The following is a 15,387-nucleotide window of genomic DNA, read 5'->3' on the forward strand; positions in this document are numbered from 1 at the left end:
TATGACTGGCAAAGATGTGGCACTCATGCCATTTCTTTCTTTCCTATTTCCATGACAGACATGACTAATTGATGCCAGCACTCATCTCTCAGAGCTTCTGGAGAGACTTATAATTGTCACTCCAGCACTACAGTCTGCCAATACCTCTTGATAGGATTCAGGATGGTAATGTGGAAACGCCAAAATGCTTAAGTATTCACTTTCTACTTAGAAAGTGAGATTTTATCAAGTTCCCATGCCACTTTATGGCGGTATCAGCTCATCCATACTGACATTTGGATACACAAAGCACTCTTCCTTCCCCCACTAATTTAATATTCAAACATGATACAATCAAACTTGCAGGCAAATAGGAAAACTTCAGAATTTTCTGCCCACCAACTATTTTTTGTTTCAGATTTCATACTTTTTTAAAAGACATAACTGTTTGCCTAACTAGACATCAGCATATAGATTTTTTTAGTTCCTTCCATGACTCTGCCTTAGTGCTCTGCAGCTTTATCTGCATGACAGTTCTTCCATTGGTACATACAGTCTGGGTAGATGCAAAACATTACTATGAGAATGAAGTTCTCTTTTTCTGTTGACTTTCAAATCAAACTTTCATATAATATGTGACTCAATCATAATAACACTTACGGAGTAAGTTGTGAGGATCAAATGAGAACTTTCTTGGCAGGTGCCACATACTGATAGTGACTTTTAATTCTTAGCAGAATAGCAAGAAATCTGCAAGCATATGTCTTAGATAATTATTTCAGAAGGAAGGGAAAATGGTTGAAGTTTATTTCACAGAAACATAAGAGAACTAACAACCAACATGCCTTCCTTTGCTCCTCACTTGTGCAGGGAACCCCCCCTCCAAAACCCTCACAACTCAGTAGTAAATACCATGAGGAAACACTGGCCTTACCTCAGGTCACAGTCTGTGCCACAGGGCTCAGTGATGGGTCCTGGCTGGGGCAGATGATCACATCTTTGATCTGAAACTGTAAGCTGATCAAATTCCCTGGTGCAAATAGGTCTTCGTTTCCTCTCCCCTAAGGGAGAAAAGAAATTAGGTAGGGAAAACAATCTATTCCACTTACATCAGGGTTTGGCAAACGTTTTCTGTAAAGGGTCATAAGTAGTAAGTAATTTCAGTTTGGTGGGCCACTTGGCCTCTACAACAACTATTCGACTCTTCCATTACCAGCCAAAAGCAGCAGCTCACAGAGAGTTCTTAAATAATGATACCTGACAAAGTCCCTGATCTCATAAAAACAGAGAACAGATTAATGGTTGCCAGAGATGGAAGTGAGGATGTGAAACAGGCAAAAGAAATCAACGGGTACAAACTTCTAGTTGTCAGTAAATCCTGGGGATGTCATGCCCAGCATAGTGATGCTAATTGATATCACTGTACTGTATATTTGAAAGAGAGTAGATCTGAAAAGTTATTTTCACAAGGAAAAACTTTACAACTACAAGTAGTGTTGGATATAAACTAGACTTATCGTGGTGATCATTTTGCAATATATACATACTTCAAATCATTATGTTCTATACCTGAAATGAATAGAATGTCATGTGTCCATTATTTTGCAATAAAACTGGAAAAACAAATGAAAAGAACTTAAATTCCCAGCAGATACCTTGGCAGGGCTTGCTGCAGGCTTGCCAGGGTCCATGACTGTTCCAGTAAAACTGCTGGGGTTTGTCGTCAATTGGAACATTGAAAGAATAGCGCACATCAGGGTTGTATAACTTTCCCACCGACAACACCTGGGACGTGCACACAAAATGAAGAGCAGGTTTGCGGCTGGGGACTCCAAGTGGAAGAAAAGCATGGTGGGTTCACCGCCAAGCTTTTACCTGCAGCAAAAGTTCCTGATCGATGCGATCTGTGGAGTTAATTCTTTCCACGATATTGTCGGACCCACTGTACTCGATCATAGCATTCCCAACACGGATTTCCCTTTTGGACATGGTGACAACAAAGTCTCCATTTAGCAAGAATTCACCTTTACTGCTTGATAATGCTGTCAATAAGAAAAGAGAATTTATTCATCTGCTGTCAATGGTTTGTTACTTACAATATGAGAAAGCACTTGGACAGGGAGAGGCAGAGTGCAAAGAACGTGCACTTTGCAGTCACACAGGCATGGGCTCGAATCCTAGTTTTTCAGCTGTGTGGCCTTGGGAAACCACATTCCCACTCTGGATTTTCATTTCCTTAATTCATTTCCTTAATTCCTTAATTCATAAATACTTACCCCTCATGACACCTGCAAAAATCAAGTGAAACACTATAAGGGTTTTAAGTAGCCTGAAGTTTGTTATACAAGTCCCTTGGTTATAGAGTTAGAAGTCTAGTGCTATGATTTAAAAATGCATACCGGGTCCTCCCTGGTATGTCTTAACACATAGGCTAAGATACAACCTATGAAGCTCACTGCAGCACAAGTTCGATCCCCGGTCAGGGAGCTACCCACATGGCGCAGCAGACCTCTCCTAACTTGCCGGCTGCTCCCCTCAGCAGTGTGTTTCAGTCGATCTGGCTGATCTGTTCCCTGCTCTGTCTCTGGTGAATTCTCTCACCCCCTACAACTCTGACCTGTACCCCAGTTCTTGTATGCATAAATAAATAAATCTTAAAAAAATAAAAATACATTCCAATGAAATGAGCGCTTGCAAAATTGGCTCCCGCACAAATATCCTTCTCTATACTAGAATTACTTGAGCCGATTGAATCTTTGTTCATCTACTGTTAGACAGATTGTGAAATTTGAAAATCTATGGCCAATACACACTTGAATGTCCTCCAATGTGAACCACTGCACTGCAGTAGGCCATCTTCAACCTGACCCCAATAATCCTGGCCTTTTGGTATTCACATCCTGTGTCACATCCTATGTCACATCCTATGTCACTTTCCTTCCCAGTACTGACTGTGTAATCACTGTGAAAGTGTGGAAATGACAGAGTATGACTTGCAAAGGTCAAGTCAAAGGCTCTGTGACCTGGCCTTACTCCTCCTTGAATCTCTGGCTGTGGAGGAAGCTGCTGCCATGATGTAAGTAGGCCCAAGGAGTGCAACTGTGAATCCTCCTGCGAACGGCAGCAAATAACTGACACTGTCACCATCAGCACCCAGTGAGGCACCTGGGATGTAAATCCATCAGCCCCAGCCATATTTTTGGAATTGATCACAGTCAATACTGGAATCTTGACCACGACCTCATGAGAGACTTCAAACTAGAAACACTCATCTATGCTGCTCCCACGTTCCTGACACACAAAAGCTGGGAGATGCTATATATTTTTGTTGTTCTAAGTCACTATGTCTTGAGAGAATTTGTTGCACAGTCAAAGAGAATGAACGCACCTACCCAGACCATTCTTTAAACACTGTAATCCTCTCTCATTGCCAGCTCAGACCCCATACTTCTTATCCCTTTTCTGCCTTAAATTTTCTCCCAAATAGTTGATCCACCTTCTCCCCAAATAAGAATGTAAGCCCCGTGAGGGCAAGAATTTGGAGTCTGTTTTACTCAAGATGATCTACCAGTTTCTGCCAGCACACCTGGTAGTGCTCAGTAAGTTCTTTTCTTGGGAGAATGAATGAATCTACTGCAGATCTTGCAAATATTGAAGCAATCAGTGAAATTGAAAAAGGGATATTGGAGAACTGCTTGAATCAAGTGCAAAAATGATGAGCCAATCAGGAACTGACAGAGTTAGACCAGTAAGAAATGGAAGAAAGGGAAAGGAAACTGACAAGGAAGATGAAATGACAGCTGCTTCAGAAGGAATAATTTATCAAGGTGTCAAAAGAGACTACTGGGAAAGTGAGTAAGTCTCAGAAAGTTTTTATAAAAAATGATTTACTTTTCTATTTATTCCTACATTTGAATTTTAAGGAAGAATGTACTACTCCATTAGCATATGAGTATACTGGAAAATGTAAGTGAAAATATTTCTCAATTGTTGTATTTTCCATTCTAAAGACCTGGACATGACTGAAATTAAACCACATTTCTATTAAATACAAGAAAATAGAATAATGTTTTTTCATAACCTGTGATTAATTTCTCAAGAAAAAAAATCCCAATCATATCTTTCCTCCTAGTATTTATTATAAAACTGGTTTTAAGTGCCACTTTGCTTTGTCCAGTATCAATATTGCTTGATAATGGATCCTCCTGACTACTGGGCTTGACATGAAACTGGCGCGCAATAAGCCAGAGTTATTAAAACATTTGGGCGCTGAACAGAATACCAGATAAAGCCTCCTTTACCTTTTTGTAAATTGTGCATGATTATTAGGGACTCTCACAAGGGAATCCCTCAAATGCTCAGGCCATGTATTTAGGTCAGTTATGGAGATGTGGAAATTTAACTCATGGATGTCAAATAGGTTTCATCCCAGGCAGCAATGTCAACCACTTGGGACTAGCTGCTCAAGAAATTTTGCAATTCAAAGGCAGCATCATGTATCAGCATCATTTTAATAACATCTGTCTTGGCTGTGGGCTGGGGAGTGGCCAAGACATCTTCCGGTTTTGCCAGATCCTAACCTATCTTTCACTGATGTGGGTGAGGTGCCCTCTGTCACCGGGTATTCTGGAAACAGCATGTGTATGCAGAAGAAATTTTGAAGATTTAAAGAAAGTGGGTAAATGGAGATTAGTGAGGTCTGAGCTCAAGTTCTGAATATTGTTTGTGGCTTAGTAGCAACTAGGTCTTTGTTTTCTTGGACATATGAACCTCAGGGTTCACTCAGCTTGACACTGTATAATGCAGCAGTTACTCTTTCTAAGGTCAGGAATGAAAGACAGTGAATTCTCGTCCTAATCCAGCACTTCAATCACCAGAATTCTCACCCGTATGACACATCCTGGCTCCAACGAAAGATAAAATGGGGAATTCATTTGAAATGGTTGGGAAGAACACCTCACAGGAAAAAAACTTTTGAAAAGATAACAAATCCTTCACCTTCTTAGCTTCAAATCCCTTGAGAGTCCCTACAAGCTATAGAATTTAATTAAAACTCCTTAGCATAAATGTCCTGTATTGTTTTATAAATCCTATACAGGGCTTATCTTTCCAGCCTTGCCAATCACTCCAACCAATAAACTTCAATATCCAGCCATCTATCTCTCCAGGTCAGATATTCACTTCTCAACATGGAGGAAGTAAGGTGAAGTTGTGAAGCGTGCAGAGGGTGAAGTCAGACCTAAAGGGATTCCAGTTCTTCCCACTTTCCGTCGGTGTGATCTTGGTGAATTACTCTTTCCAAACCTGTTTCTTCCTGTGCACAACTGATTTTTCACAGGATTGTTAAGAGCATTAATCAAGATAGTACATATAAGCTTCAGTTCCTGCCAGATCATAATGCCACAATATACACTGTCTCTTTACCTAGATACCTGATTTGTGGATGAGAAAAGCATGCCTTAAGTATTATTAAAAGACTTTCCCTAGGCCAGGATTAGACTTCTAATCATGGAAGTCCGTCTCCAGAGTCTGTTAACCAATAACATTTTCCAAGAAAGAAGTCAACAAGTGGGTCTCCCCTGGTGACGCAGTGGTTGAGCGCTGGGCTGAGAAGCTGCCCGCAGCCTCTACAGCACTGGTTGGATCCCCTGCCACCCGCGAGGGTCCCACATGGCACGCAGACCTCTCCTGCCGCGCCCGCTGCTCCCCTCAGCAGTGTGTTTCGTCAGTCTGCCTGTTCTGTTCCCCGCTCTGGCTCTGGTGAATTCTCTCACCCTCCCGTGCTTCTGACTGTACCCTGTGCTTGTATAAATAATCTTTAAAAAAAAAAAAGTCAACAAGTGTCTGTTACATGAGTGAATGACTTCATGTATTTCTCTCTTCTGCATAAATAGAATCCAAATATGTTTAGCGACAGATTTTTAAAACTTTAAATATTTTTGCTTTGTTAGATTGCATGAGCTTCTTTGAAAGTAAAGTGATCAATTGACCATTTAAAAATGCACTTCTGCAAACCCAAAAAAGACCCCAGCTCATAGTAGGTGCTCAATCAATACTGCTGCAAGAAGGAGTGACTGATTGAACCTGACATCCATGACAAAGAGAACAGAGTGCTTCCAGCCAATTGACTGTTTTCCTGTTGGTGTAAACTTCTGACACCCCACAGGGTGAGGCCCACCAACCGTGCAAGATGTACGAGTTTCAATGGGTCACTGACTGGAGACTCGGTTGTTTCCGTGGCACCTGAGCCTGCCTCCTAATGCGGGTCCCTTCCATGGTGATGGCACAGTGTGTTGCCAACAAAATCACTCAACTTTTCCAAGTAAGGCTGCATGCTAGGTGCCCAGCTGATGTTTCACTAAATGGGTGGGCGGGATGAGACATCACAAGCCCAGTTCTGTAAATTAAGTGATAACCTAGTTTTGCTTATATTGAAAGAGCAATGATCTATTCTAGGTGAATTCAGGGGCTCCCTTGCCATATCTCCAGGATTCCTCTAGGCTGATGTTGATCTGGGCTATTTCACCCTTCACTGCTTGCTTCTTATCCAGTGGAGGGTGGGTAGGGGAACGAGACAGGAGTCATTAGGTGAAATGAAGTTCCTGCTTTATCTTGAACTGAATCAATTCCTGTCTTCCCATGCCACCATGAATCTAGGGCTAAGTGTAATGGAGACACATATGTATCAGAGAACTGGCTCCTTTTTCTCCTAAAGAGGTATGAGCATGGTGGAAGCTGGCTTTAGCTGTGCAAAAGCAGGACCTTTGACAGGGAGACGTTTTGCTTTGGTACCTTGTGGAAAAAATAGTTTCCGGAAAATACAGTCTACCGCCCACCCCCCCCTTCCCTGCCCCTGCTAATGTGATTAGGGGAGCTAATTTCCTGGGTTGATTCCCCACCCATCTCACCCATCAGAGCTGGACTGCTTCAAAGGCCCTCTCGCCTGGAAATTATTCCCTCACTAAAACATTCGGAAAGAGTATGGTTTGACTGACCTTTAAAAAATATGAGGATCAAGGATGAAGGCTGCTCAGCCCAGGAACAGCTCAAGCAAGTCAGACTCTAGGGTAGGTTTTAAAACATTCTTAGAACATTTGCAGCACCTTTCTGCAAGTTGAGACTAAACATTCACACACACCATATTTGATGACATCATGTTCTTCCTAACATGTTAAGAGACCAATGAAGGGGTCAAAGGCTCTGAGGTTTCAACTTTCACACCCACTGAAACGTGACTTGCCAACTGCCCTAACACACATTTCACTTGCTTGCAGAGAGATTGTTCTTTTCCCAACAAGTGACTTTACTATAATATTTCATTACAAAGCTATCCCTGCTTCAGACTGCTTGTCCCAGATGACAAATCTTCATTTATTTTTCTTTCATTCTTTACAAAGAGATTAAGAAAACTTTAGTGAAGAGCAAAGGGTAATCAGGTACCTGCTCTATGTTGATCGCAGTGAACTGAAGTCACTACTTCGGAGGAGATTATTTTTCTAAGAAGGGAAAAGATAGAGCAGAATTATTCTCCCTTGGAGGAGAAGAAAGCAGCAAGTCAACATGGCTTTTGGCTCCCAGAAAATTAATTTATAAAGGAGTTTGCACGCAATGCTGCTGGATTTAATTAGGAAGCAGCAAGACCACAGCAGTCATGTGGTCAAATTTATAATCAAGGGCAAGAAGACAAATGTTTGACCTAATTTACACAGCAATGGAATGAAAAAGAAATGTGGGATTCCATAATTTGAAGAGGGCCCCCAAGAAGTTTGTTAACTGTCTCCTAAAGTCACCACTCATTTGGATGTTTAGAGCAGGGGAAAGCTGATGCAGCCACTGAGTAACTGATTCAAAGAAGGGATGATTCTGTATCTTCCCACAGTAATCCAATCCCCACTAAATACATAGTCAGGACTCAGTTAAAAACACCATGGGTAATGATTGTTGAACAATTCAACAATCATTTACTTACATTCATCATGTGTAGGCTTTATGTCAGGAGCCAGAGATATAAAGACACAGCCTCTAGACTTAATACATGTGTCCATATCAAATAGATAAATAAGAAACAGGTATCATCTCCACCCTTTCAGTTGCTCAGATTAGAACCACACAGTCATTCACACTGGATTCCTCTTTCTCTCACACACCATATTCAATCCATCCACAAGTCACAAGAGCTATATGTTCAAATGATCCAGAAACTGACCACATACCCATGACCTCCACTGTTCCCACTTGGGGCCAAGTCACCAGAGAGGCTCTCTCTTGCATTATTGCAGTAAGTTCCTAAATAGTCTTCCTGCTTCCATGCACCCTTCCCCCACCATCTATCAGCAATACCACAGCCAGAATGCTCCTTTGACAATATAGATGTGATTATATCAGGTATTCCTTAGTTGCAAATGGCCAGCAGCTTTTCCTGTCTCTAGGCATACAAGCCTTTCAATAGTTACAAGGCCTGAGGTGCACTCGTCCTGATACCTGTTGAACTTCATCTAGGACTCTCCTCTGTGCTTATGCAGCTCCTGTCACACTGGCCTCCATCCATTCGCTGAGTACTCCAAACATGCTCCTATTTCAATGATTTTGCACCAGCTATTCCCTCTGGCTAGAGTGCTCTTCCCCAGAGAGCCTGTTATCTCTCGCTCCAATCCAAACATTTCAACTTCACCGTTCCTACCTCACCCTTATTATCCCAATTTCGCATATGCTTCGAAAAAGACAGCAATTTTTATTTTTATTTTTTGTCCCATTTTGCCCATTGTGCCTGAACAGTGTCTGACATATATTAACTAAGTGAATGAATGGTGAAATGGTACAGAAAATGTCAGGGAGTCATGTATAAATATTTTACTTGATAAACATACTTGACTAAAGGACCATTGTCTATCTGTGAAAGATTTTACACAGACATTCCAAAATACAGATACAGGCTTCTAATTTGATTCAACAAACACTCATTGACTAGTTCAGTATGTCCAAATGTTTGCAGCAAGCCTGTATAGAGGCTAATTCAGGTGAATAAACAGAGTCCCTGCCTTGACATTGTAAGAGAAAGTACATTCATTTTTTCTAGAAATTGACAGCCCAGCAAAACTGCCCTGGTTTCAACTTGATCTGAGTGCCAGCCATTCTACTTTCCATGGCTCAGCAGAACCTGGTTGTGTAAGGTGACTGGCTGGGCCCCTTCTGTCATTACCCCATTCCCCATGTCTTTCTGTTCAATAAAAATGGTTGGACAAATTTCATAATCACTCATGACAGGTTACAGAATGATAAATTGAAGTGGGACTAGACTGAGCAAACTGTTGAAAATGTACACAGAGTTGATGGTGTGTTGTGGCATTCCAGAAATGACATGAGAAAAAAAAAATATTGCTACTGCAGACCCTTTTGAAATGCCCAGGCACAGGGCCTCCCTGGTGGCGCAATGTGTTACGCACAGCACTGTGAAGCTATCTGCAGCTTCTGCAGCCTCTGCAGCATGAGTTCGATCCCTGGCTGGCCAGAGAGAAACCCACATGGCATAGCAGACCTCTCCTGTCTTGCCTGCTGCTCCCCTCAGCAGTGTCTTTCAGTCAGTCCACCTGTTCTGCTCCCCACTCTGTCTCTGGTGAATCCTCTCACCCCCCTGCACCTCTGGCCTGTACCCCAGTCCTTGTATGCATAAACAAATAAATATTAAAAAAAAAAGAAATGCCCAGGCACAATAAAGTCTTAAGTTCATTCACAGTTACAGTTCATAGCAAAAAATTAAGTCAAGTTAACACCTCTAATAAAACATTTGCAAGTGAGTTATCAGCAATTATTTTTAATGACTAAAGGAGAATAATGATTTTATACTAAACTTATAAGACAAGTACTTTCAAAATTTGATTTGCTGGTTTCTATTACCTAAGACCCAGAGTTAATTTCTTGATATTGACTGGTATAACTACACAACTCTTAAATCACCACTCTGAGGGGGTATGCATGAGGAAGAAATAAAATAATAGATTTCAAGATCAATTTCTTTTGAGAAAATACATGACATCTGAATGCTCTCCAATTATGGCAGGGGAAGGGAAGGAGTAGGTGCCAAATAACCCAGGATGCCTGCAAGTGGCAGGGGCAGCTCATCTCACCTAAGTAGTTATCATCCTCTGATTTCCCTGAGAAGCTGTGCTGTCGCACATCAATATTGGTAGCACCAGCTGGAATTCGGACCACAGTATTGTAACCTAAAAAGAATTTAGCAGAAATTCAGTATTTCAAAGAATGGTTCACTTTCTGTAAACATGGCATAAATAGTGGGCAACAAAGGAATATAATGTAATTCTTACTGTTAACAGGAACTTATAACCTGATGGGTAAAGTAACTCATTAAGACTGATTTTATGTTTGATATTTCTGCTTTTACATATTACATGTAATTAGCATTTTTAAAACTTTGACCATTTTCCCCCTCACGGTTCTTAGGGACAGATTCTTACCATAATGTACTGTATTAAATGTTCCTGCAACTGTTTTGCATGAAGAATTATCGCCACCACAAACCCCACATTTATCTCTCCGGGCTTTTGAGTTTAAAACATGATCGCATCCAGCTTGCTTTTAAAAAGAAAACATTTGAAATAAATGGTGAGTATTGCAGAGATTATAAAATGGTGAGTTTCTTTGAATGCTATACACTCAAAATGACAAAAGAGTTAAGTCTCTTTAAACTTGCAAGGGGTGACAACTCCAAATTTTCTAGAGCCTTGCTATGGAAAATGGGATCCTTAGGTCAGCCATGGGCATCCTCAATGCTGTCAGGAACGGAGACTATCTGGCTCCATCCATACCTACTGAATCAGAGTAGATGCTCTGGCAGTTTACAAGATCCTGAGGTCTTTTACCTGTAGATTCACATTTCAGAAGTGTATGAATGAAAGGAGTGAGAAAAATAGCTCAGGAATGAAAAAAAAAAAGTCAGTGAGAGCTGTAGCCAATCAAAGAACTCATGTCCCATCTTGAGGGACTGGCCACTGACCATTCCAGACTTTTGTTGCCATGAAGAAATAGGAGCCCAATGATGATGTTTCCTGAATTTTCAAGAGAAGGTTGAAAATTTGATTAAAGATGGCATCCCCTATGTTTAGATACTGGCTGTAAATAGAGAACAAAGCATGATGGTGGGTTGCTAGAATGAGGCCTTAGGCTGCCAACAGACTCCTGAATTTCCTCACATATCCACACCAGGCTGCAGTGTAGACTGAGGTCTCAGAAGGAGACCTGTAATAATCAGGAGACCAAGAGGACGGAGTTCACTTTCTTTTCCATTTTGTGCCTTTGTATGAACTAGTCTTTAAGGAGACACTCTGCGTGTTACCACAGACTGGACCTTCAAGAAAAAGTGCATATAACTGTGTTGGGAAGTAGGTGAAGGTCTCAGGGGCGTTCCATCACATCCTACCGATCAGGAACTCCAATTTGCCTTGGATCATGTGCAAGACACAAAGAGATCATCTCAGAGTCTGGCTGTGTTTGGAATGATTCCTAACTGCTGAGAACTGCGAAATGGAATCAAGTCTTCGAGAAATCACTGTTCTGATGCTTTATTGTTTGCTAGAGCTTTCTCAATATCCCTTCCACTGATAACAAATAGGCATGTCGCAGGTAGAAGCTATCGTGCTTAAAATCACCAAGAAATCTGAATGAGGCAGTTCCTTCTCATGACATCTTTTTGCAGCAGAGCCATTCAATCCAAAAAACCTGCTGTCAGGAGGCATTTGGGTTTAACTTTAAGCTCAGAGTTTGCAGTAAAGGAGAGTGTGTGTGACTATTAAAATAAATTTTCAAGGGAAGCCGTTCCTGCAGACCACCTCCTCCCCCACGCTGCCCCCACCAAGACTAAAATATCAAGAAATATCTAGAGCAGCGATTGTCAAACGCTGGCATGCATCAGAATCAGGCCAGGCTCCTCTGAGGACCACACTTTGAGAACCCCTGCCCTGGAGCTAGTGCATGGATATTAGCTGCTGCTATCCTGCCATTCTGCCAAACTACAGCTTGGTGGCAAGACAACACGGCGAAGAAACCGCCATGTGGGACTTACCCGGCAGAGGCCTTGGACACAGATATCACTTGTGTCTTGGCCACAGGGAGTTCCATCTACCACTCTGTCTCGGAGCTGATAGTAGGCTGTGTTTCCTGCCACCCTGCAGAACAATTTGCATCGGTCCTTCATCAGAACTAGAGGAGAAACAGGGTGCAAGGTGACTTTCGTGCCTGGATGTCACGCCCACCGCAGGCAGCTCCCCCAGGTACTTACTTCCGCTGTACTTAGGGACCCAGCGCACGTTTGGAAGCAGCCCGTTGATGTTAAAATGCTTGCCGTCAAAGTGGGCGCACTGTTCCTCTCGGAAGTCCCGCTTCTGCTTGAGACAGGGCTCTGTGTTGCAGGACTTAAATTTCATTCTACGCCCCACACAATACTTTCCACCGTTTTTTGGCCTGTAAAAGTAAAGAACACACAAGCTTTACTATAATGTATTTGTCTGTCTGCCTTCTAGGAAAGCAAATTGGAAGGGGCCACGATGGAGGATAGGGCAAGGGTTTGAATTCTGTCTTCAACACCACTAAGGGTAAAACCTCTGGAAGTCACTTAACCTGCACTAGCCTCGGTCCCTCCATTGGCAAAGTGAAAATTGCTATCTGGCTAAGTTGTTTTGAAGACACATGTTACAGAACACAACTTAAAGAGTGTGAAATACAAAGCCTGTAATCTATTAGGCCGTTTATTGTCCTCTTTCTTCTTGAATATTCACTGAAGTCCTTCAATTTTAAAAATGTAGCAGAGAAGAGGTTATAGATGCGTGTTCTGGGTCTACATCCCTACCGTGACAGCTTCGTGGAGACCTTCCTAAACTCATTCCATTCCACTGTCATCCATTCTTTCCCTCCCCACCCTCTCTCCAGACAATCTTTGTTTCTGTTTGCTTTGTTTTATAAATAAGATGCAATAAAGAGAACACACCCATGTTCTAAATAGGAGAAACAGGAGAGAGTGTACTGTTTCCATTAACTTTTGTGTGACAAGTGTATGGAATATGCGTTGCAAAGCATCTTAGTGCAAATTTAATCTCGGCATGCAACCCACACATGTATTTTCCAGATGTGACCCAGAGAGTAAATCAGACAACATCTCCGGGCAGTCAACAGCTTGCCAGATTCATCACTGAAATGGAAGCGGGACGATCACAGAGTGCCAGGCGGAGGGGCTCCTCCACCCTGTGCTCCAGCAGCTCGGATTTCACAACTATTCTCTGAAACTCAAAGTTTCCCCCATTTCTTCTTCAGAATAATTTGGACCGTAAGAAGTGTTTTTTGTTTTGTTTTGTTAAACCAGGATTTGGAAGAATGCAAAATATATCCATGCTTATAAAACACAGAATGAGAGGCAGTTCAACAGAGCAAGTCCGGCTCTGGACTTGGAGCAGGATTCCAATCCTGGGCCATCCTCACTGTGTGAACTTAGGCAAATCCTTAGCCTCACTTAGCTTCAGTTTTCCCCTCCTCTAAATGAGCGCACATAGCCGATGCCTAAAAATGCTAGCTATGATATTTTATCTGATCCAATCCAGCAGTTTGTTTGCGTATCACATCTGAGCTATGATGTGGTTTACAGAGCAAGGCAGGACTCAGTGCTCCTGCAGGGAGCCAACTCTCAGGAAGGGCCACCTGGCCTTCAGATTGTTCTACCAGTGCTCCCCAGGCCAAAGACCTGCAGAGGAGGTAGGAGCCCAGTCTTTGCAATGACGAGCTAGGCAACTTTATGGAAGCTGCCTGGCCTCTCTGAACTTCATCTGCTTGTATAAAAATAAAGAGATGAGATTGTGAACCTCAAAGGCTGGTTATAACTGAGGGGTTTAGCAAGGAGTCTGACACTTACTGTTATTTATCACGAAGAAGACAGTATATAGGGATGCAAAACAGGACCTAACATAGCAGTTTCTATATTTGATGATATTCCCACTAAACGCAATTAAGCCCATATGCTTCCTATCTGCATTGTGTATAAGCCAAACTTCACTCATCTCTTTTCCAACGGAAAGGCAGATAAGGTACTTTTATGCCAAGCAACAAGAGGTTCAGAGAAGTTAAGTACTTTGCTCAAGGTCACACAGCTACTAAAAGAGCAGAAAAGGCTAGATTTTCAAACTTCACAGGTATTCTTCCCATGTTTTTTTTCTGCTCTATTATCCAGAATTTCTCCTTTTCTTTTTGGGTGCCATTTAGAGATACCCTAATACCAAGCTTCCTGGATACCAAGCTCTTTTCTCAGTACCAAGGCACTGCAATCTCAGGCATAAAATATCACGGACTACATATGACTTGTAGATCGGGTCCATATACAAGCTCAGGTGAAACTTGCTGGAAATGCATATGTAAGATCTTCAGTTTTTTCTCAACTTGAAGTGATTTTTATGGAATCTTTTCAAATGTCCCAACTAACTATGAGAGTAGATCATTTAATCATTGTCTAAAAATAACTTCTTTCCCTTTAAAAGTAAATTTTTTAAGTTCACTTTTTCTTTTATACAATCAGTGTTAATGACTCCTGAAACCTATTACAGTTCCTTGGGCTGCAAATAGTTAATGTTTGCAGGTAGCTCCCCTGCAGATGGGAACAGTCCCACCTTTGCTTGCTTTGACCATTACCAAATGGCAAATAGCATTTTCGGACTTTTATTAATGACATTTCTTAGTAAACAACACATAAAAAACACTATTTGGAGGCAATATTGCTGAAGGTTATACATATGGATTCTGGAAACAGAAAATCTGAATTGCAGTCCAGCTTTTTAACAATAGTACAATCTTAGGCAAGTGCTTCGTTGCTGTAAGCCTCGGTATCCCCATCTATAAAAGGGAGATGGTGATAATATCGACTTTCTAAAGGTGAGTGAGGCTTAACTGGTTTAATACATTCAAAGCACTGGAATAAGACCTGTCACACAATGAATGTTTAGCTATCACAAGGTCTGCAAACTACAGCTCATGAACCAAATCTAGCCTACTGCCTAATTTTACATGGCCGATGAGCTAAGAATGATATTTACATTTAAAATAACTTTTAGCAAAAAAAAAGAGTATTTTGCATTATATGAAATTCAAATTTCAGTGTCCTTAAGTTTAATTGGAACATAGACACAACTATTCTGCACATATTATCTGCGTTTTTTACTCTATCACCAAGGTTGCCTAGCAGCGACAGGGATAACATGATCTGCAAAATCTAAAATATCTACTATCTCTCCCTCTATGTGGCCAGGTTGCCTAGTGCTGAGCTATTCTGTGTATAAGGCACCATGCCACTTTCCACGAACTGTCACTGTGGCAGCTCCCCTGAGAGGAAGGTGGCATCTTTGTTTGACCTGGGTTCAG

The 15,387-nt window shown here is 41.7% G+C and overlaps 1 protein-coding gene across 3 annotated transcripts in view; it reads right to left on the reverse strand.

The window, feature by feature from the left end:
• Positions 1 to 15,387, reverse strand: part of ADAMTS9 (ADAM metallopeptidase with thrombospondin type 1 motif 9) — a 166,631-nt gene that overhangs the window by 96,077 nt on the left and 55,167 nt on the right. For all 3 annotated transcript variants that reach the window (XM_037492298.2, XM_037492290.2, XM_054695303.1), the window contains 7 exons: positions 12,272 to 12,453; positions 12,056 to 12,192; positions 10,452 to 10,569; positions 10,104 to 10,199; positions 1,855 to 2,021; positions 1,635 to 1,764; positions 914 to 1,040 (listed from right to left, as the gene is read on the reverse strand). In XM_037492298.2, coding sequence (XP_037348195.1) covers positions 914 to 1,040; positions 1,635 to 1,764; positions 1,855 to 2,021; positions 10,104 to 10,199; positions 10,452 to 10,569; positions 12,056 to 12,192; positions 12,272 to 12,453 — 957 coding nt within the window. The remainder of the gene's footprint in view (positions 1 to 913; positions 1,041 to 1,634; positions 1,765 to 1,854; positions 2,022 to 10,103; positions 10,200 to 10,451; positions 10,570 to 12,055; positions 12,193 to 12,271; positions 12,454 to 15,387) is intronic.

This window comes from Talpa occidentalis, unplaced genomic scaffold (assembly GCF_014898055.3).
Source record: "Talpa occidentalis isolate TD23 unplaced genomic scaffold, MPIMG_talOcc4v2.1 talOcc4.10, whole genome shotgun sequence".
NCBI lineage: Eukaryota > Metazoa > Chordata > Mammalia > Eulipotyphla > Talpidae > Talpa > Talpa occidentalis.